Source organism: Rissa tridactyla, chromosome 1 (assembly GCF_028500815.1).
Source record: "Rissa tridactyla isolate bRisTri1 chromosome 1, bRisTri1.patW.cur.20221130, whole genome shotgun sequence".
In the NCBI taxonomy this organism is placed as follows: domain Eukaryota; kingdom Metazoa; phylum Chordata; class Aves; order Charadriiformes; family Laridae; genus Rissa; species Rissa tridactyla.
Genome location: NC_071466.1, coordinates 95,301,928 through 95,323,510, shown reverse-complemented (window position 1 = coordinate 95,323,510; position 21,583 = coordinate 95,301,928). Strand labels below are relative to the sequence as shown.

Here is a 21,583-nt window from a genome sequence, read left to right as displayed (position 1 = left end):
GATTCTATGAGCTTGTGTACATCTACAAACTAGGCAGTTGTGGAAACAGGACTCAGAGCTCTTTTTTGAAGGTGCAGGAGATCCAAGCAGTCTTTCTCTTCACTGACTCTACAGAGCAAATGCAAACTTTACATGCCTGAAGCTGGGCAATTTGCATACGCCTTAAGAAGCCAAAATTATGCCACTCTAAATGCAACCCTCCTATTACCTCTCCTTATCAATTAGTGCCAGGGCGTGCTCAATGGCTGCTCTGCTGTTATAGTGTAGTTGATATTTTGCAGAATACAAATTAGAATTACCCTTGACAGGGCCTAAAGAGGCAGGAAAATTAAAATAGAGAATTAACACATAAAAATGCTTTTTTCATCCTACCTTAGCATAATCTGCATTGGAAGAAGAGGCACCGAAGAATAAGCTTCCAGTCTAATCTAATGCACCATGATCAAAACATACTCACCATCCCAATGCCTTCTCTCTTAAAACATCTGCTAAAGCATCCAGCTGTGAAAGAAAGATCAAAATGTGGCATCTAAAAGGCATTCAAGGAAGGCAGTGGCACTTGGATTAGCTCAGGAAGATGGCAACAGTGTCCCTCAGAGTCTTTGCAGCTTTCCTCCCACCCTCCCTCAAATGTAACACAGTGGATGTTACGTAGGATGTTACGTTTGCCATTGCAAACCTATTTTAGCCTGCTTTTGGCACGTAGGCATGCAAGCAAGAGCATCAACATTTAGAAGCCTAAATTCCTCATATAGCTGATAAACTGAGCAGAGAAACTTCCAGAGAACAGGTCCAGATACCAAAGTCTGATGGCAGGGCTTGGAGAGCCCTCAGCATCAGCTCTTTTTGATGGACACTGGCAACAACCACGCTGTCTAAAGACTAAGCCCTGCTTGAGGTTTTACAGCAGAAGTTGCACTTTTATTCTTCTTTAATGGGTCAAACCCTCAAAATCTAATCACAAGGGGGCAAAAGGTAGTGACGAAAGCCCTGTAGTTACCTTGCTAGAAAAAATATGTATCAGAGCAAAACACATTGTGTAATACACTTTCAAAAACCACTGTAGAGAAGGTTTCTTCTCCACTGACACATCTTCAGTTATTCAAGTCTGTGTGGAGAAATACTTTAGAAACATCAGCTCTGCTGGGTCTAATTACTCAGGGCAGGAGTTTACGAATCAGTGTAAAATTGTGGCTATTTTCTCCTAAAAATTAGGCTTGAATAAACCATTCATGCACCTTCAATACCGTAAACATACATACAAAAGGAAGGCTTTAGTCTAATTCCTGGCTTTCTGTCTTTTTGTTCAGCCTGGTAACCCACAGTACATGATGACGCACAATTATAGGCAATTAATTCAAATATCCGGGAAACAAGAAATCACATCTGCAGTTAATCATCTTGTGCTTTTTTTTCCAAACCATAGATCATTTTTGTAAAGGAAGAGAACAAAGATATAAGAGATAATTAAATGTGACATTTTCCACAAATCAAACGCTTCCTACAAATGTGCCGATAACATCATAGAACGGCAAAGCTTTCCAAATTGCTCCAGTGTTTACATGATGTTCATCATCTCTCCCAGGCTCGTTTAAGGCAGAGTGTGATATCTACTATACGCTACCATAATGCAGAATTGTCACTGCTAATCTAGGAGGTAATTTCACCGTACTACTCCAAATCCCATCAACAACCAACACCACCGCCTCGGGCAAAATTACTTCCGGGTGAAATTGTTCCTTTCATATGCCGAACTGCAATTGACACCTACATTCACAGCCCAGTCTATAATTTCATGTGCAGGCTCAGAGTGAAATTTTAGCCCTTTGGAAGGAAAAGGCAGAACTTAAAGCCCGCATATGAGCTGGGTGACAATTCCCAGAGCAGTCCATCCGTCACAAATTCTACCATAGGACCAAAATGAGCAGAAGCTGAAGCGGTAAAGCACAGACTTTTTCCTTTCAAAGCAAGACGTGATTTAGCCAAAAGGTTAATGCTTAGAAGGTTAGAAAATATTACCGTTCAAAAACTAGACAAACTCTTGTACTCCAAGTAAAAATAAAAAGTTTAGGTCAGTTAAAAAACATGTTAAGCTTTCCAGTTTGGCAAGAGAAAAAGGATTCCATTTTGGGGTCCATCCTAGAGTTTGTATTCTTTTTATTTTCCCACTTTCACCATTAAAATGAAACAAAACGAAAACATCCAACTGCCTAGCGTTCCCCTACAGCTCTATCTGGAATTTTACCCTGAAGAATCATTTTCTTTAGATTTAACAAGCTTTATCTCTTTGAATAAACTTCTAGCAAGTGGAAAAATCAAGCTCGTGCCTCCGTGTCACTATAATATTATTGTTCCCAAAATGAATGCAGGTTTGCAGTACAAACAACCAAGACAACTCAGACAATTTCTGTTAAAGAGAGAGGTAGTTTAGGTGCCAAAAGATAGGTTTTGTTTCACTTTGGAGAACACTCACACCAAAAAAAAAAACCAAACCAAAACTAAACCAAACCAAAAATTAATACTTAAAGAGAAACTATTATGATAAGAAAAAGGTCATAAAATGTATGTGCTTGATATTTGTGCTCTAATTTATCAGCTCACAGCACCTGGGGCATAAAATGAAAGGCCAGCTAAAACTAGACTAGACTTGTTTCACTGCTTCACTTGAGCAGGACTTGAGGAAAAAAAAAAATGAAGAAGGAAAATGAAGTCAGTTTTCTTGAGCAACTACTGACTTTTGGTTCCCAAACTGAGATTCTCTATGGGAGTTTTATTTTTGAAGATGACTTGGTAATTTCTGAAAATTGGGGGTCTCAAACTGGGCAAGCAGTACCTCCAATGATTTTTTAAAGTCATATCATAACTTTCAAAGGAAACATAATGGGACAAATACTTTTATTAAAACTAAGATACTCTTTTTAATAAAAATAAATAATTTTTTATCTAATAATACTAAGATTTTAAAAGGCTGCCTGTAGACTTCCCTCAGTTTCAAGCCACTCAAACCAAACCAACATAAAGTATCTTAAAAATAAAAGCAATGGACATTAAATGTTAAGATTTTGGATTTAGCTCTAAATAAATGTACAGAATCGTACATTAGGACAGCTACAGATGTCAAATTTTCAGCTGTAGTTACTTAGCTATCAGTTCATATTCTGTTGTTCAATCTATATTTCTTACAATTTCTGGATTGTGAAGAACAACATTTGTATCCCTCAAAGAAGTTAGATTTTATGGTCTTTATTCTTCACAGAAATTTTTGAATACTAGTGGTTTGACCTACAGGGAATGATACATTCTTTGAACGTTTGGTTTTTTCTGTTAATTTATGTAAGGATTATGTCTCAATTTGTTTCCTTAGTACTAATACTACATTACTTCCAAAAATAAAACACTTGGTGGGGGGGGAAGGTAAGAATAGCTATAGATTAATTTAACAGTTCAAATAGGAAGCTAGGTTCTAATTCTGGAAAATTCAGAAAAAAAGTTCACTCAGTTTACTGACCTTCCTTTGGCTTATACACTGAGCAATCACATGCCATACAATTATGTTATTATCCAGTCTTGCAAGCAGATATGTGCTGTCCTTAAAAAAAAAAAAATATTATAATCCTATCTCATTATGGTAGGAGTAGCCCACAGCAACTATTCAAAACAGCACGCTCGTCACACATGACCTGTGTGAGCCCCCAGCGTACGGGGAATCTAAGTAGGTGTAAAATCACTTTAGGAAACCAAATGGCAAAATCACCGTTGAACAATTGTCACTGTTCATAAGATTAATGATTGAACTGGCCAAACCCCACTTTTATCATTAAATCCACTGTTAACTCACAGGGAGAGTTCAGGAGAAAAAAGTCCTACTCTGGTTAATAATCAACAGCTGACTGGGATCCCAGCCCATTCAGAGAAAACTCCACAGTTTTGCAAATCATTCTGGCATGTGTTTTAATCACGTCACTTTACTACACGATCTGTTGAATCGAGGTCTTAGCTAACAATGTCCAAACCCAGCACATGTCTCATCTCAGCAACTCATCAGACGGGGACAGGCACGTGAACGTATTCCCTCTGTTCAATGACATCAGAAGGTCTTGGCTAGAGTTGTCAACTGAATGAAAAACACAGTAATGCCATGTAGTTCTGGAAATTGTTTGGAGATTTGTTATGATTTATTTTCACTATGCTCTTTGATTATGTTGAACCAAGACTGCCTTTTATACAGTGCCTTAAAATAAGCCAGAGAATGCCAGAACATCAGCACTGTGCACCAGCTCACCTGCCGCCTGTTTCCAGCGTGCAACACCGTGCATTGGCCTTCCTTGGTGGGCTGCTTGGTCCCAAGCCTGCCATCCTGCACGCTGCACAGCCCACCAAGCAAACATGATAAAGAAACGTTGTTTGTACCCTTCATAACATTATGGCTTTTTCTCTTTCAAATACCAAAGCACAGAATCACTCTGCATCTGCTTGTACCGTGTCACTGCTGTCTTCTAGGCCATCTTTGACCCAGAAGGAGATATGTAAACCAGGCATTACTTACTCAATGACTAAGTAGAAAATTTTCTCACTCCGTGGCCCCCCACCCTCCCCAGCAGAGGTTTTCATCAGCTGCGCACCAGCCTCCAGAAGGGATGGAGAAAGCCAGTCCAATCTCTGTACACGGCCAAATTCTCACTGGCTTCAGGAGAAACACAATCCATACAAGAAGCCTGGGTTAAAAAGGTGTGCATGAAAGTGCAGAATGCATTAAAATCTCACTTGGAGCTTTAATATCCAAGGCAAAGAGTACAACCCTTCCCCACTTTCAAATGGGCAAAGTGACAAGAGCCTGAACACCACTGAAGTCAGGAGTACCTGCGGTACCCCTCAGTAGTTAAAGTCTTTCAGAGTCTGCGTTTCCCCATGCTGGATCTCAGCATTAATATCCCCTCCACAGGAACTCCCGGACTGTCAATCATCTTCTGCCAGAGGTGCTGCTCTTCCCCTTGAGAGTCCATCCAGTCAACCTCCTTGCCATTACTTACACCTGGTAATTGCAAAAACATGAGGCATTTTGGCATATTAGTAAGTGGTTACTTAATACTTGCTGGTGTGCTCCAACAGCCTGCAGAAAGATGACAAGCACTTTACACTACCACCTGTACAGGGGGTTATGCTGATGACAAGTAGCTCCGGGAGGGCACCAGTTTGTCATTACACTCCTTTGCGGCACACGGACAGAAGTACATACACATTCCCACTCCGCACCACAAGCAACTTCCTCCTAACAGAGGAGGAACGGATTCACACCTCTTCCAGATCACACCATCGCCAGCAGAAAGGCTGCTGTCAGACAAAATCAGTCTCGTCCTCCTCACTGGGACAATAAGAAACACTTCCAAGGTATTCCCAGTTCTTCTAGACTTTGCTGAAGTATAACTGGGCACCAAATTTTTATGTCTCACTCAATGGAGGAAAGAACCAAACCATTACATATTACACGGTGCCTTCTCTCCCTTTTCAATTTCCCCAAGTTTCCATATACTTTCCATACACTCTGTAACATTTCTGTCTCTCATATTCACGAATCACTTGCAGTGAGGAAGAAGGAGAGCAGAAAAAGAAAAGCAAACATGAGTCAGTTAGGATCTTACCATTTCCAGTGCTCAAACGGACACCTCCCAGAAAAATATTACTGGAGAGTGACTCCTTGTCCCACACAGTCAGTTCTAGGCAGACATTACGTATATCCCTTGAATTCAAGCCACCGAAAGCAAAGGTATGATTCCAGTGGGGATTCACACTCTTTTTTATTATGGGAGTTTTGTGTTTCGTAGCTTTGCTGTCATCTGGGAGAAGATATCTGGGAGATATAAAAAAGAAAAATTCAATATATAGATGGGGTGTCACATAATATTCACAAAGAATTACAATCATGTAAAGTCCCAAATAGGAACAGGATCCCGTTTCCCCACCGCTATTAAATTAAGCGTATACCTGAAGTGCATAGTTTGCACTTGTGCTCCGTTTGTTCTTATAGTTACAATGTCAGTTATCACCAGCAGAAACTGAAATTAGGTCTCCTTGCCCCATGCCTTCGGTCTTAACCACAAACTTTTTCTTTCAGTGAGACTAAGTATAGGCAGGATCATAAAAATATTGGCTAGAAAGGGCCTCTGGAATCACCTAGTCCAGTCTTGCTCTCAAACCAGGACAGGAGGTCCTCCAGAAAGAAATGGACATGACTGACAAGGAAGGAACTTCAGCAGATTAGCATTATTCATTTGAGTTGCCTAACCCCCCTATTAAGTGCAGAAAGGCTGTAAAGTCTGGCAAGCTTTTCACATTTTACTTTTAGTGGAGAATTCCTTTAGTGAAAATAAGTGAACTTAACACTCTTGTTTCAAAACCAGAGGTCTGTACAAATTTTCATAGTCTGTACCTTCACCTCCTTCAGTGAAGCTGACGGAATAACTATGTAGTTGCACATGAATACCAAAGGGTCAGACACACAAACAAATTCTATCACAAGACCTCAATCCCTGTGCAGACCTTTACTTGACAGTAAGCATGAGCTAAGTTTACTGCAGTGGGCTGACCTATGTCAAATTCCCCCAAGCTAACAGTGCAGATTGGACCACTGCAGCACCTCAACTGGGTCGCGGCAGCTTGATTATGCATTTAGCCGTGACATACGACAGACCAACAGTCCAAGGAAAACAGACTCCTGTTCCGCTGTGCTGAATAATCCGCATCAGCAACGGCAGGCACCACTAATTAAAAATAGTCTGGAGGATTATTGGCCACGCATTGCTACTGCTAATGTAAAAAAAGCTTTGACAGCATTTTCTCCCTGAAGTCTGTTGCGAGCTCCGGTGGGATCAGACAGCCTATTTCCGGTAAAAGGAAATGCCCTCACATATACCAGGAAAAGAGAGATGGCATAGGAGAACAACTACGCAGAAAGAATAGCTCAAACTTTTTCCACATGATGTGTATTAAGCTTAGTGATAGTTTGAAGCACACCACAAAACCAAGATAAATTCCCAGTTCCACCAAGGAATTAAAGGCAGGATACTTTCTATGGTCAGCATTTAGTAACAACACTCAAACCGTTACTAATGAACTAGAGCATATCTAAAAATCAGCAATTCTGACAGCTAGTATTGAAAGCAAAAACTGTCAAAGAAAAATGTTTTAAGCTATCCATTATTTCCTAAATTTAACATTTCAAAAGCACAACTTACATTTATGAAAGATCCAATACAATGAGGTATGCAGGAGTATGTTCATTTTATTCAAACACAAGCATACCCTACATGTAGCCTTTTCTATATAGTCTGGGTTTTGACTGTCCAACACAAAATGTTGCGTATCTAACAAAAAGGTGCATATATGTCATACTGTATATATTGTTATGTACCCACATGCATACGGGCATGTAAGTGACACAGGCCTTAAATTTTTCATAACAATGCGTCTTTAAAATCAAATCTGAAAGCCACAAGAGCAGAATTTTTAAAGATCTTCCGTCAAAGAATATTTAATGTTAACAACGAGACACAGTTAGGGTTAAGAGACTATGTTTGAAGTCAGTAATAGAATTCTGGGAAACCCTCAGGGTTTAAATGTGTTCCTTGACACTGTACTACATGCCAAAGAGCTTTCCCAATTAAGTACTAGAAAAAAAAAATAACGAAACTATTTACAGCAGAGAGAAAAATCTTTCCTCATTCAGCATATTTACTTGAATCAAAACAGAATTTCCTCACACACATAATGAATTTTCTCTTTCTGTATGTTTCAGGTGACATCCATTAGAAAGAACATCAGCTTGATGGAGCATGCCAGTGTTTGAAGGTGCCGTTTGCAGTTTTACAAGGAATCCAGATGGACTTGTATCTTCCTGAAAATAAGTTTCTTATTCATAACGCAGTCTGGCTATTTCTCTTCGTTAAAAATATGTACTGTTTCAATTTCCTTAAAATGTAAATGTCATAATGGACAGATCAGGTATCACCTCCAGTGTGAGAGCCCTAATTTACAACTTCTTGCCTCCAGGAGAGATGAATAATCACTGTCCTCTCTCTGCTGACTGAGTGTTAAGTGTTTTATTTTACCAAATGTTATATTCTATAACAGCGTGCACATCAGCACACTGGATACTTGTGCATGAATGGTTCTGGTTCTTGACTGAGTAGTATTTAAATACGGTTGTATTTAACCATTGGGACAATTTGTACCTCTCTGCCCTTATCCCACAGCATCCTTCTCTTTGTCATACCATTTCAAGATGCTAGTTGCTTTTCAGGACTGATATTCCATACACGTAAATATTGGAAAAAACTGGGTCAGACAAAATATGATTCAGCGCAGCCATTAAAAAAGTGAGGAGAAAAAAAACCACAGACCCTTTCACGAAAGTGTCAGACGTGCCTCCTGATTTCACGGCCGTTAAATTCTTTGCTTCTTTTATAAGGACTTCTAATATACCTCCAGATGGCATGCGAGAGTCTCCCTTTTTTCCTTTTTTAAAGCTCTTCTTTCCTATACATAGAACAGAGTTGCAACGTCATCATCAGAAACTATATACACACTGCAAAACTGATTTGGAAACGTAACTTGTCTTGGCTAGATTCTTTCACTCATTTCCTGCAAAACGATTAAAATATTTCTTATAAGGAGACTCTGATTCTCTATGGGTAGAGAAACTAATAAGGCAGGGGCAGAAAAAGCACTACATATTTGATAAAGAACTTGACCATGTAACTAGCTAGTCCTTCCTGGACGCAAGAGGCTGCCCTATCCAAAGTTGTTTCCGAATCCAAGTATTTGTGGATTTACTGCGCTGAACACAAAGAACTGCATGTCCTTTAAGTGCCACCTTCTTGTCAGAATCCACTTCCACCACCGACGCTAAGGCAGACCTACACCACAAGCAAGGTATAAAACCTCTGCCTCAAATCTTAAAATGCCGAAATACACCGCATGTATTTGGTGCGTAAGGATGCGGTGCTCCTCAGAGACTGTGACAAAGGACACGGTGCGCACTGACACGCTACTGCTTTTGAGCAGCAGCGTGAGGACACGTGTACTTGCTACTGCTGCAGATTCCAAGAGGCTTATCAGCAGGGATCATACACCCTGACTCAGGCTGAAAACATCAGGAAAAAAGATCAGGAGTGATCTTAAAATGCACTAATTTAAAAAAAATGCAGATAGTGTACATCTGGACTTTTCAGACAACAATTAGCAGAGAAAATCTTGGAATTACTGCTAGCAGAGGCAATATCATTTGTCAAAAAAAAAAAGAAAGAAAAAGAAAAAAGTCTAATACACCTAATGCTAACAAGTAATTCTGTCACTAAGGCAATGATACACCTGTGTCAGGTATATCCATGTTCACTCAGGTACTACCCAGCGATTGCTTTCACCTCAGATGACAGCCATTCCTCATGATACTACAGTGCGAAGAGTTAGTAACTATTATTCCCTGTTCATTGTTGATGAAAATAATGGCTTAGCCTAAAGAATTCAAATAGTATTTTAAAGGTCTGAATTACAGCAGTAATACAGTAAAACTGAGCGGAGGTGAAGCGGTGTGAAAAAAGAGTGAAAATGAGGAGATAGGTAAGCTTAAGAACAATTAAGCATGAAGAACTAAGTGAAGTCTATGACTTCAATCAACTATACACTGTATATAAGTAGCTTAACAAAGAACCCACAGAGTATGATGTAGACATTTTATTTATACGTGTCTGTCCTCGGTCATGTTATCTAATGTCTCAATTTTTTTTAATTAGGTCACAGCCATGCATCACTCCTCTTCCCTTCTCTATCCTTAAGTTCAATGTTAAGAGAAGAGGACGAAGCAGGAGAAACACACTCGTGTTCAGAATTTCCACAGATAAAGACAACCAGTATATGTAAGTATGATTTCAATCTTCACTTATACCATTACTTCACCCTAGGTAGGCATTTTAATACTCAGAAGGATGTTATCATAACCTGGCTTTAATGTTTGTTTTACCTTGAAACTGCCCTAGAGGAAGCATTAGATTTCTGTCTGGGGGAATGTAACGTAAAACAACTGTCAGTTCTCCTTTATATTGAAGTCCAACATCTGTTGCAAACTCCACCTGAAAAGAAGAAAACAAACAGACAGAAATCCAGCTTAGGTTAAGTATTCACCTTCTCCTTTTGATTTTAATTTTGTTGAACCCATATAGTGTCTGAAACACTTCTTAAACAAATCAAGGCATACCAGCCCACTTTCAGATAAGGAGACATTCCAGAGTGAATGCAGTCCACTTTAGAAAACTTTATGAGCCAGGGAATACAAGTGCTCCGGAGAATAAAGCCACTCCGCATTAGACGCTCTTGAGCGAACATACACAGGAGAGAGACATCTAGCATGAATAAGTGAAGCACACAAACAGAAAAAAACCTTGAACATATTTCTGGACATATAAACGGTAGCTAATTTAAGCTTACACGCAGCCCTAATTTCCCCCAGTCAGGAATTTAAGCCATAATTGGTTTCATACATTTTAGAAGAGTCACTCCCGAGTCACTCATGGAATGGAGATGTGGGGAACTAGAGTTGGGGAAGGGAGCAGAGTCCAGCTCTGAAATAGAAAAACTTCTTGAAAACTGTTATTGCCAGTATCTGTTTCTTTTTCTACACAGCTACTATTTCTTCATCTTTTTGTTTTATAAATGTTTGAATTTTGCCCAGAAAGAATGCATACAGTACTCTCCAGAGCATCCTTGTTAAAAGAACATTAGGCCGTCACTGACACATGCTGAATTTCCATTTGTGTTGTAAGTTAGAAACAAAATTTTAAACACAGTAGATGCAACGCAAAGAGAACATGGTGTGTCAGTTCTAACTGACTTCTCTTAGAAAAATAAAGGGCAGTGAAAAAGAAGTCTTGTATATTTACATTAGAGGTCGGGTCTATGAAAAACTCGGGCATACGCTAACCTTGCTCAGAGACGTCCACTAATGGAGGCGGGACTACACAGATGCTTGCATTTCCGTGTGTGTTTCAGTGCTTAGGTTTGGGTGCAAATAAAAAAAATCTTCCTGTGATCCATCACAGTGACAAAGCACAAGTATAAAGAGAGAGTGCCCTGGAGTGCCGAGACACACACACCAAGGAACCACACAAGCTTTTAGAGAACTGCTTATAGATGAATGTCTGCCTGATCACTGACAGTATTTCTCTGAGACGAGACGCATTCAGCTTGTTTCCCAACTCCCCAGGAAGGTTAAAATTCTATCAAGAGAAAACAGAACCAAAAAACCCACCAGAAATACATACAGTGATATGTACAGTCCGCACTGCCTTTATATCATAGACTCCAGGCCAAGGCGATAACCATGCGCCTGGAGAAGAGAAGGCTTCGAGGAGACCTTATAGCAGCCTTCCAGTACCTAAAGGGGGCCTATAAGGAGAGATGGGAAGGGACTCTTTACGACGGAGTGTAGTGATAGGACAAGGGGTGACGATTTTAAACTGAAAGAGGAGAAATTTAGATTAGATATTAGAAAGAAATTCTTTCCTGTGAGGGTGGTGAGACACTGGAACAGGTTGCCCAGAGAAGCTGTGGATGCCCCATCCCTGGAAGTGTTCAAGGCCAGGCTGGAGGGGGCTTTGAGCAGCCTGGTCGAGTGGGAGGTGTCCCTGCCCAGGGCAGGGGGGTTGGAAATAGATGGTCTTTAAGGTCCCTTCCAACCCGAACCATTCTATGTTTAGTGGGGCTAAGGCTGTTTGTACACAAGGATGGGACAAGAAACAAAGCAATTTTAGTGACAACAACATGGCCCTTTTGTGACTTTGAAGCACTTTTACAGCAACACAGACTTTCCTGCACTGACTCTGAAAAATACGTTTCTGTTTCCACCACTGTCTGAGGCCAACTGCTACAACGTGGAACAAAAGAAAACCTGTAGTAAAATGTCGTGGAATAATTTGCACAACATCTAAATCTTGCCAGTCAGGCATCTCACTTATAATCTAAACTATGTAAGTTTAGGATTGAGTTTCCCATAAAGGCAACAAGGATTATTTTTTCTGTTCTGCTGGTGGACAAGTGATGGTGTAAGTTCTTTTATCAGGAATAATTTGTCAGCCTCCATTATCCATGAGCCAGCAGTGTGCCCTTGTCGCCAAGAAGGCCAATGGCATCCTGGGCTGCATAGGGAAGACTGTGGCCAGTAGGTCGAGGGAGGTCATTCTCCCCCTCTACTCTGCACTGGTGAGGCCACACCTGGAATACTGTGTCCAGTTTTGGGCTCCCCAGTTCAAGAGGGACAGGGAACTACTGGAGAGAGTCCAGCGAAGGGCAACCAAGATGATTATGGGACTGGAGCACCTCCCTTATGAGGAAAGGCTGAAAGAGCTGGGACTCTTTAGCCTGGAGAAGAGAAGGTTGAGGGGGGACCTGATTAATGTTTACAAGTATCTAAAGGGTGGGTTTAAGGAGGACGGAGCCAGGCTCTTTTCAATGGTTCCCAGCGACAGGACAAGGGGCAATGGGCACAAGCTAGAACATAGGAAGTTCCGTTCAAATACACGGAAAAACTTCTTTACAGTGAGGGTGACAGAGCACTGGAACAGGCTCCCCAGGGAGGGTGTGGAGTCCCCTTCTCTGGAGATTTTCAAGACCCGCCTGGATGCAGCCCTGAGGGATGTGGTTTAGGCAACCCTGCTCTAGCAGGGGAGTTGGACTAGATGATCTCTAGAGGTCCCTTCTAACTCTGAAGATTCTGTGATTCCGTGATTCCTCCCCAAACCCACATATAACATGGCTCTAGACTCTGCCTCCACTGTAACCACAGAACTATTTTCTCTTCTTTTTCTGATTTAACCACACTCCTCTTGAAAACAGACATTTGATGCTCATAGAAGAAACAGGTCTTAAAGTCTCCAACCTTTTCACTAAAGCAGCTAAATGATTCATGATAAAATAAATAAAGCGCTGTAATAAAACTCAGGAAATGTTTCACAGCCATTCCTGTCCCTATCAGGCAGTTCACATGAGAGGACAGCATGTAATTTGCATGTGTTTTAACCCGTGCTCTTTTTTTAATTCAAAATGCAATAATTGATTTTTCAAAAATATTATCCCCTTTGCTGATCAACAATCTTAGCAGCATTTTAAGTTTAGAAACATTATTTGTAACAATTTAGGAGGCGGACAAACCAATTCTGCGTTTGCTTTTTTTGGTAAAAGAGAACTCATTTAAAAATCCTTTAAATGGGTTTGGAAATAATCAGACAACACCTTCCAGCTGGAATGGTTGAACCGTGTAGCACCTCATTACTTTTTTCCTGAGCAGGACTTCTTCAGTGACAGCTTCACGACTGTCAGGATTAAAAAAAAAACAAAACCGGACACACACAAATCCCTAAGGACTGAGATGAGACACAAAGAGGCAACTGCATGATAAGAAGCTCAATTTCAGACCAACATTGCATACAAACCGTAAGCAAAACAAACACTAGATGTGTATCTCTTTGTTGTAGATCGGTGGGTACTAAATAAGAGCATCACCTGACACCAGCCAGAGCTATGGCAGAGATGTAGCAGACATTTCTTCTACTTCAAGAGCAGACCTGACCAGAGTAACTTACATGGAGCAAGCTTGTAAGGAGGACAGTATAATCCTGGCCTGGACACAGCGCTGACTGAAACATGTTTGACGTCATTAGCCTCCTTCTCTTCCTGGTCTCACCCTGTCTGGACCATGAGGGAAGGGCTGGTGGTCACCCTTATTAATAAAGCTGAACTAGGAAACTGGGAATGATCTTCCTTGGCACTTAGAAAGTGTGAGGCGTGTAAGTGTTCAAAGAGACCAATTTTCTTAACTATCTTCTGGCAAATTATTTCCTAAATTACAAATTTGTGACAGTTTAGGTGTAAGCCTCACAAAGGGTTATACCTAGAAATTAATTATACAGCAATCACATTCACCTCCCTGAGAAAGGCACAAATCAAATGCTCCCTCCTAAACCCCTGAATATGACACTATTTCCTTAAAAACAACGAACACAGAGCAAACAAGTCATCTGAATCTGTCTCCACATCACTTGCAGTAAAAACTTGGATTTTTCTGGACCAAGAAATATACACTTTCTGAAACAGCAATCTAAACCACTGGAATTTGTGGGGATTCTGGCTGCTGCAGGAGCAAGCAAGGCACAAGCCTTTAATCCTCCATCTTACAATAGCTCTTTGAATCTCTTGCAAAAATAAGCACCTTTGCCAAAGCAGGGGGTGCCCTAGAGGCAGAAGTCACCCTATCCTTAGCTAAGTACAATGCGACTCCTGTTTCACAGACAGATTGATTTGGCTGCTGAGAAGCCTTATCTTGTACCTTCCTAGTTAAGTTGAGTAAGAGATTAATAAGTCATTTTGTCACAGCTGAAAGGTGTGAAGCACTTTGAACTGGAACAAAAAAGACCTATTTCTTCAATAAACTGTTAAGGGTTGGGTAGAGGTAGAGTGGTAGAAGAGTCCTTTGGTTTACGTGCTAGTTTTAAAAAATAATCGATTTCTTTACTAAGTCATTTCTCCACTGCAGTTTATTAAAAGATTAACTTATATTTTATTTTAAAGGATGAGGGGGGGTTGTTTTGTTTGTTTTGTTTTTTTTTTAAATAGCCAATCATGTGTAAATTTTTCATGAAAACTTTAAAACCAGTATGTTTTGATTGAATAAAGAACAAAGATATTACTTTTATTACCACATTAGACACTCAAAGCCATCATTCTATAAATACGTTCCAAAGGAAAAATAACTAAGCCTTGCTAAATTTGCTTCGCAACACTTTCACTGGTCCCTGGAAACCCTTACCTTAGGCTGGAGCACAAACCACTCATCGCCCTGATTTTCGAAGTTCCAGGAATCAAATGGAATTTCCACCTCCCCAAGGAAGCTGTTGCGTCCAAATCGGTCATAGTGCCAGACAGAAAGCTGCAGGGTCCTGGTTTCTAGCTGTGTGTGACTGATGACATACTAGCAACAGAAAAAGAGAAAAAGAAACTCTCAGAATAAGCATAAATAATAGTTTCCATGGAGCCTTTTACAGCTCTAGCTCAATTTCACAAAGCCCACAGCAGCTAACGAACGAAGCATGAAAAAGAGATTTGTTTTCTTTGCAAACAAGATTGATCTAGCTAGAAAGCTCATAACGTCAATGTTAAACCTAACTCTTCTCTTTGCAGTAAGTATCCAATTGTAATTAATGTTACTATGACAATTGTTCTTTTTCTCTATTATTTACTGGGTATATATAACTATAAAGCAAATTATGATGCTTAAAAAAAATGATCGTGTTAATTCCTTAAAAGTTTATGTCAAATAAGCAGATCAACATCAAAGTTGTGTTCATAAGAAGAAATCCCACTGGTTCTTTCATCCTTAAAGGGGGTCTGCTGTACACTACTTTCTAGAAATAGTATCCTCTCCTTTTCAATGGCGTCTTTGTAACTTACAAAAAATTGTTCTGAAAACAAGCAAAACTGCATCTGCAAAGCAGGCACCAAGCCTACCAGTCTTAGTAACCATTGTTGATTTTGAAAGCTATTTAAAAAAACTCCTCTGAAGAAACTTCATATTCTAGCAAATACACAGAAAATTGCAAGCATCTGGAATTCGAGCTCTGCACACTCTGCTTTTAGCAAAAGGCCCATTAATTCCCTGAAATTCACCCTTCTCCTAGTGTTAGCTGAAGAGACACAGATGGTTTTTTTTTTTTTTTTTCCTCTCATCAGGAGCAACATCTGTACACGGACACATATTCTCCAAAAGCTGAACCAGTCAAGCCCGTTGGCGAGCCACACAAGTAGGCTGTTCCTGTGTAGATATGGCTACAATGCTTAATTCTAGATGCCAACAGTTCCACTGTGAGTCATGTCGTATTTAGCAATAATGGAATAAAAGTCAAAGAGGGAAGATACAGGCAGATTTAATTATTTTTCTTTTCTCTTTTAAAAAGTAGTTACAGTTGGGATGAACAGATCTATCTCTTGCTCGCTTACCCACAATTCAAGTAAGTCCTTTTTGTTACAATTTGCGTTTTTACCAAGCTGCTGAGCTTGGTCCTCACCAAGCTCCCTACCAGCAAACATGTTTAGTGCTATGCTCCTTTCTAAATGGAGTCTAACACCTTTCTTTTTCTTTTTTTTTTTTTTTTTTTCTTCAAGTTCAGGCAAGTCTTAACTTTACTATAAACCATTTAAAAATGAGGCTATACAAGAGGCTCTCCCCTCGGCAAGCAGTCTGGCCAGACCACAGACCAAGTGTATGTAAGTCTGCAAAATGGTTCTGTAGCCAGGTTAAGCCAAGTATACTGGCCAGGGAACATCTATTAGCCTCTATTATAAGAAACTTATTTAAAACCTCACTGAAATTACAAAAAAAAAAAAAAAAAGTTTTCAGGAGAAACTAAAAGGAGTTTCTGGCCTCACGACAGATGGCTGGGACAACTCTCCTCAACTGACAGGAAGGGGAATCACCAGGAGCCTTGTGGTCCAGGTACCAGACAGACAGTGCACTGGGCAGAAACTCCACCATTCCCTCCTTCCCCACAGAGCCAAGGAGGTGAATAAGCAGCTCACGAAGAGCTCAAAATAGTTCAGCCTCTGTAGTGGATGCGGGTAAAGGCAAGGAACGAAAGAGGCTGGGCGTTGTGCTCCACCAGTCCTCAAGAAAGTAATCTGTCATTGTCTTTTGCAACAGAAAATGAACGGCACCACAGCTTCTTAGGAAAGCAGGTAGTGAAGCCGTTGTTGGCATTTTCTTATCAAAGTCAGTTCTGCTTTAGAAAGAAATAAAAGCCTCCAGAGAAATTCAGATCTTACTGCAAAAGCTTATTTTCTCTTTGAAATCAGTTAGACGGGAAGTTTTAAGCTAGATCTACTTCAGCATCAGTCGCTAATTTAGGGCATACAAAATATTTGAGGTGCCTTTAACAACTCGGAGCTCAGGTTAGATGGGAACATGAACAGTTTGGAAAGGGACCTATGGAAACTAATAGAAGTTTTACCTGTAAAAGGGAGAACAAAACAAAACCACTTCCTCAATGCTGAAAGCCAGAAATTACAACTCATAGGATTATGAGATGGTTTTGCTTAAATACCTCCCCTTTTGAGGCATCTCTTCCAAATTCTAATCCCCGTACTGGAACACACATAGAAAATGCCTGTGAGCACAAGCAGAACATTCATCACAGCCTGAGAGAGAGACAGTGTTCTCACCTTCAGTGTTTCATTAAATTCTGGATTGGTGCTGTTACTTTTAATTTTGGTCTTGCGTTTGCTTTGGCGGGACTTATCAGGCAGAAGGTATGCTTTGACATATCTGCAGATAAAGTAGTAAGTTAGCAGCAGGGAATAAAAATGACCACTTTGAGCAAGGACCTGACATAGCTGCATCAGCAACACACAAAAGGAAATCAATTTTTGCAGTCTAAACAACGCACATGTGTAACAGAGAAGATGCAAAACGTGGAAAGGTGTGGTCTTTATCTACAAACATAGCGATGTTAATCTGATAGGATCAGAATAACAAAAGGAAGAGCTAAATTAATTTACTCTGTCAGAAATGCAGAAAGCTTTCCCTTTTGTAGTATACCATTACTGTCGTCAACAAATACACTGAAAGTACTAGAGAATGAAAATCTTCATACCTTACATACGATAGGATTACACATGATTAGAGACGCTAATTACTACTTCCTGATGAAAGAGTTTACATATTATATAAAAACTATGAGAAGCTCAGAAAATACGGTCCTTACAAAGTGAATCTATGGATGCGTGAAACAAAAGTTATCTCTATCTCTTCCTTCCTCCAAAGCATCGCTCCTCTCATATACTTTAGTTTTGGTTCTAGAAGAAATCAATTCAGCCTCCCTTCATATTTTTTGCCCTTTTACTATCAAGCAGGTTGATAATTTAAGTAATCTTATTGCTTCCCCAGAACGGGCACATGTTGTCCTAATAAACACATTGAAAAAGCATTTTTCGCAGGGAATCCAAAATCAACCACCATCAGAATGCTGGCTTGTAGCGACTGGATCCTGTGAATTCTCAGGCTCGTATCACAACCCAGTGACCACAGCACGTGACATGGTGGAGGACACCCCTAGCAGAGCCTAAAAGGAAATTCTTCTCTGTGCTTACGGATCGGTCCTTTGCTTCTTCTCATCTGCAACGGCCAGGTTTCGGCAACTTTTCACCAGGATGTTGAGGGCACCTGTTTTGTAGCTGTAGTTGATGTTGAGAAGGATTTCACCACTGACCTTCACGTTGCCATAGTCACCAGTTTCACTATATACACTCAGCATGCTGTTAATGCTAGTCTGGAGGGGGAGAGAAAAAGGACTTAGAGGTTTAAACAAATTACTCTTTTGCAGAATCTGCTTTTTTCATACAGCTACAGCCTTGCAATATTGTCACACTTGTTAGGACTTGCTATGAAAACAGATATATCATAGAAGAGAAATACCACCATTTGATGTAAAGGGGAATAAGAACTGTAATTAAGAAGAGCTTAAGTGTCTAGACAGTTGATGTTTTCCACGCAGGACCCAAACCTATTTATAAACATGACTAAATCTAAATTACCACCATTTAATTCATGCATGAACTGAAGAGCAGACAGGCTACATAAATTGTAAGCTCACGTAAGTTCCAAGCAGAAAAAAAAAAATCACCTCTCTGGCTCAGCTGTCCACCTAATTTTTACTGTCTCATAAGAAAACTGCTGACAGAACCATTAGGAATAGTTATAAGCATGCTTCCCATAATGGAGATGGTATAAATCCATGTTTGTTTAAAGTAAAACTCATGTCTCATTAGCAATTCTAAACGAATGAGAAAAACTCACCATTATTGCAGTTTTCCTAAATCCAAAAGTTTAGCAGTAATCGCACAAAATTTTCCACTGCAACATAATATATCACCCCTCAATCTCTTTTTTTCACTCACACCAGGTTACAATTAGGAAAGAACTAAATATTTTTAAAGAAAACCAGAGCAATATGCACACTGCCAGAATCAGAGGCATTCGAGAAATCTGGCGCACGTTCTCTTTTGAGTCATTGAGCAAGACTGCTCAAAAACATATATAACCATCTAAATCCTAACACATAGGAACCTTGCAAGACACACGGGTACAGTCTTCAACAAAAAAGGAGAAATTAGAGAGAAACCTTAAAAGTAAGCTAAGCAGAGGATTCAGAACTCACGGTATCACCGTCTTTTTCAGGCACGTTTAAATACGTCCATTTTCTGTCAGAGCCTTCTGGGGAATTCTTTAAAGAAGGCAGTGCAAAAGATCAAGAGAAAAGAGCATTAGATAGCTGCAATAAGATAGAATAAGTGCAGTGATAAATCTTTACCTATATAGACAGGTAAAGGAAGTTTGTATTGCAAAGCCGTAGTGAGAAAGAAAGAAAGAGTTATCACCGAATCAGAAAAATGCTAAGTGTTTTCCATGTACTTTGAGTACTGAAGGACGCGTGGCTCAAGGTAATTAAATAGAAATGAAGTATCTGCTGTATCAAAATAAACAAATTACATTTTAGAACACCAACTCAACAGATTTGGATTTGTATTGCACTGTGTTTGGACTTGTCCTCGTTTACGTCTGTATGAAGTCAGTCCTCACTTAAGCTAGTCAATAGCTAAGCGGTCATATATTTGCAAGATTGGCACCTTTGTAAGAAATTGCAGTTTCTCTGTGGAGTTTGTAAGAGTAGGTAAAAACGCACACAAGTGTTTAAACATGTCACTCCAGGAAAAAATACAGTAATAGGATCTTTGAGGAAACCTTTTTTCCCCCCCTCTGCTTGCTAGAGCAGTATCTGTAAATCTCATCAATGACCTCAAGGGAAACTACATCTTGATCTACCTCCTTCTTTATCAGCTGCAGGGAAGAAGGAAGAGCACAGTCAAGGGGAAGAGCCACACAAAAACAACGGGTCTGTGGCAAAATTCAGCTCTCGGAGCACCTTGCCTAAGGGCCCTGCAGCAAAGAAAGCTGGAGGGATAAGCAGGCCTGTGTCAATATGGTAAACAGGAAAAGATATGAAAAACCAAAATAAGCAATCATTAGCCATAAAGTTAACTTTATACATTGTGTAGGAATAACAAACAGCAAAAAAGGGTGGGTTTTTGTATTTTTGCTGGCCTTCTTTATACTTAATTTAAATTAAAAAAAAAAAAAAAAAAAAAGAAAAACGCTTGTCCTTTTATTCCTTTGTACAATTGGCTGAAATACCATGAACAGGACTGGTTAGAATGACTGGAGAATTATCAACACACACAGACAAATATGTCATATTTCCTCCAATTGCTAACACTTCTCAAGATACATTCCAGCCTTTACCGTTTAAGCATTTCCACCTCTAGCATAGGTGAAAATGAGTATCCTTGGATGCTGCTAGTGAACTTAACAGCCCCAGTATGTGCTACAAAATGCCTAAATTATCACTGTAAATGAAAGTCACAATTTATGTGCCCACTTCAGAAAACAAACAGGGTTATACCAATATGAGAAGATGGATGAGTTTTTCCTCTACTGAATCTTTAGGTAAGTGGGCAGCAAGGGGTAAATGATTGGGGGGAAAAAAAAAAAAACCCAACATAAAGTCCTAATAGATAACCTCTAATATAACCGTAAATAGATGAACTCTGACCCTAGAATTTATGCAAACACAATTTCTGGGTTGCTTACAAAACACAAACAAGATAATACAAATTTAGATGAAGTATTTGATATGCTTGACTTTCCCCACAGACTCTGTTCTGTGGCATTTACACTGGACATGACGTATGCTAAATGTGATGTCCTTAAGAAATTTACTAATTTTCCAGTTTCATAAGTAGTAAACAGCCACCATATACGGAGGATGCAGAGCTTCATTTTAGTACCTCACTAAGAATTATATTTGTTTTGCATCGTATCTTATCACTGCAGTAAGGCACTGAAACAACTCAGTCTTACTGATGTGATGCATCTTGACACCACCACGTTAGTGTATTTGGGAGAGGAATCGGTGAAGGATGCAGGGAAAACTAAATACACAGTTCATACATTAGCTTTGGAAAACAGAAAGAAAAATACAATGTCACTTTCCATTTTTTCCTCACTCATGTTACAGGTAGTTTTCAAGTACCTTTTCCCTTTGAGATATTTCTTCCTCTACCTCAAATGCTCATTGTCAGAGTACTCATACTATACTTTAAATTCTCATATTTGAAAGAAAAAAAAAAGAAAAATCATGCAGTTGGAGCCTACTGTTCATTTATAACATTATTTCAACGTGACATAATAGTAGACTGTCATTTGACAGACAAGTACATGAAAAAACTCTGTACAGTGCAGAAGGCTCAAAGGCTTACAACAAGCAGAGTAAAGGTAAAAATAAGAGAGAGGGGGAATGTTAATAACTAGTAAAACACACGTAAGGGGAATAAAAAAAGAACCTGTAAAATTGACCTGCTCTTGCAGGGAGCAGCAGCTTGCCATTTGCAACTTCGCCAGTAATGTAGCATTGCAGTGACATTAAAAACCATG

The 21,583-nt window shown here is 39.7% G+C and overlaps 1 protein-coding gene across 1 annotated transcript in view; it reads right to left on the bottom strand.

The window, feature by feature from the left end:
• Window positions 1-4,889: 4,889 nt before the first annotated feature.
• SYTL5 (synaptotagmin like 5) overlaps window positions 4,890-21,583 on the bottom strand; it is a 57,004-nt gene continuing 40,310 nt past the window's right edge. The window contains exons 10-17 of the mRNA XM_054218639.1: window positions 19,251-19,316; window positions 18,184-18,362; window positions 17,257-17,359; window positions 14,852-15,013; window positions 10,016-10,124; window positions 8,397-8,532; window positions 5,640-5,848; window positions 4,890-5,032 (exon numbers count right to left, since the gene is read on the bottom strand). Coding sequence (XP_054074614.1) covers window positions 4,890-5,032; window positions 5,640-5,848; window positions 8,397-8,532; window positions 10,016-10,124; window positions 14,852-15,013; window positions 17,257-17,359; window positions 18,184-18,362; window positions 19,251-19,316 — 1,107 coding nt within the window. The remainder of the gene's footprint in view (window positions 5,033-5,639; window positions 5,849-8,396; window positions 8,533-10,015; window positions 10,125-14,851; window positions 15,014-17,256; window positions 17,360-18,183; window positions 18,363-19,250; window positions 19,317-21,583) is intronic.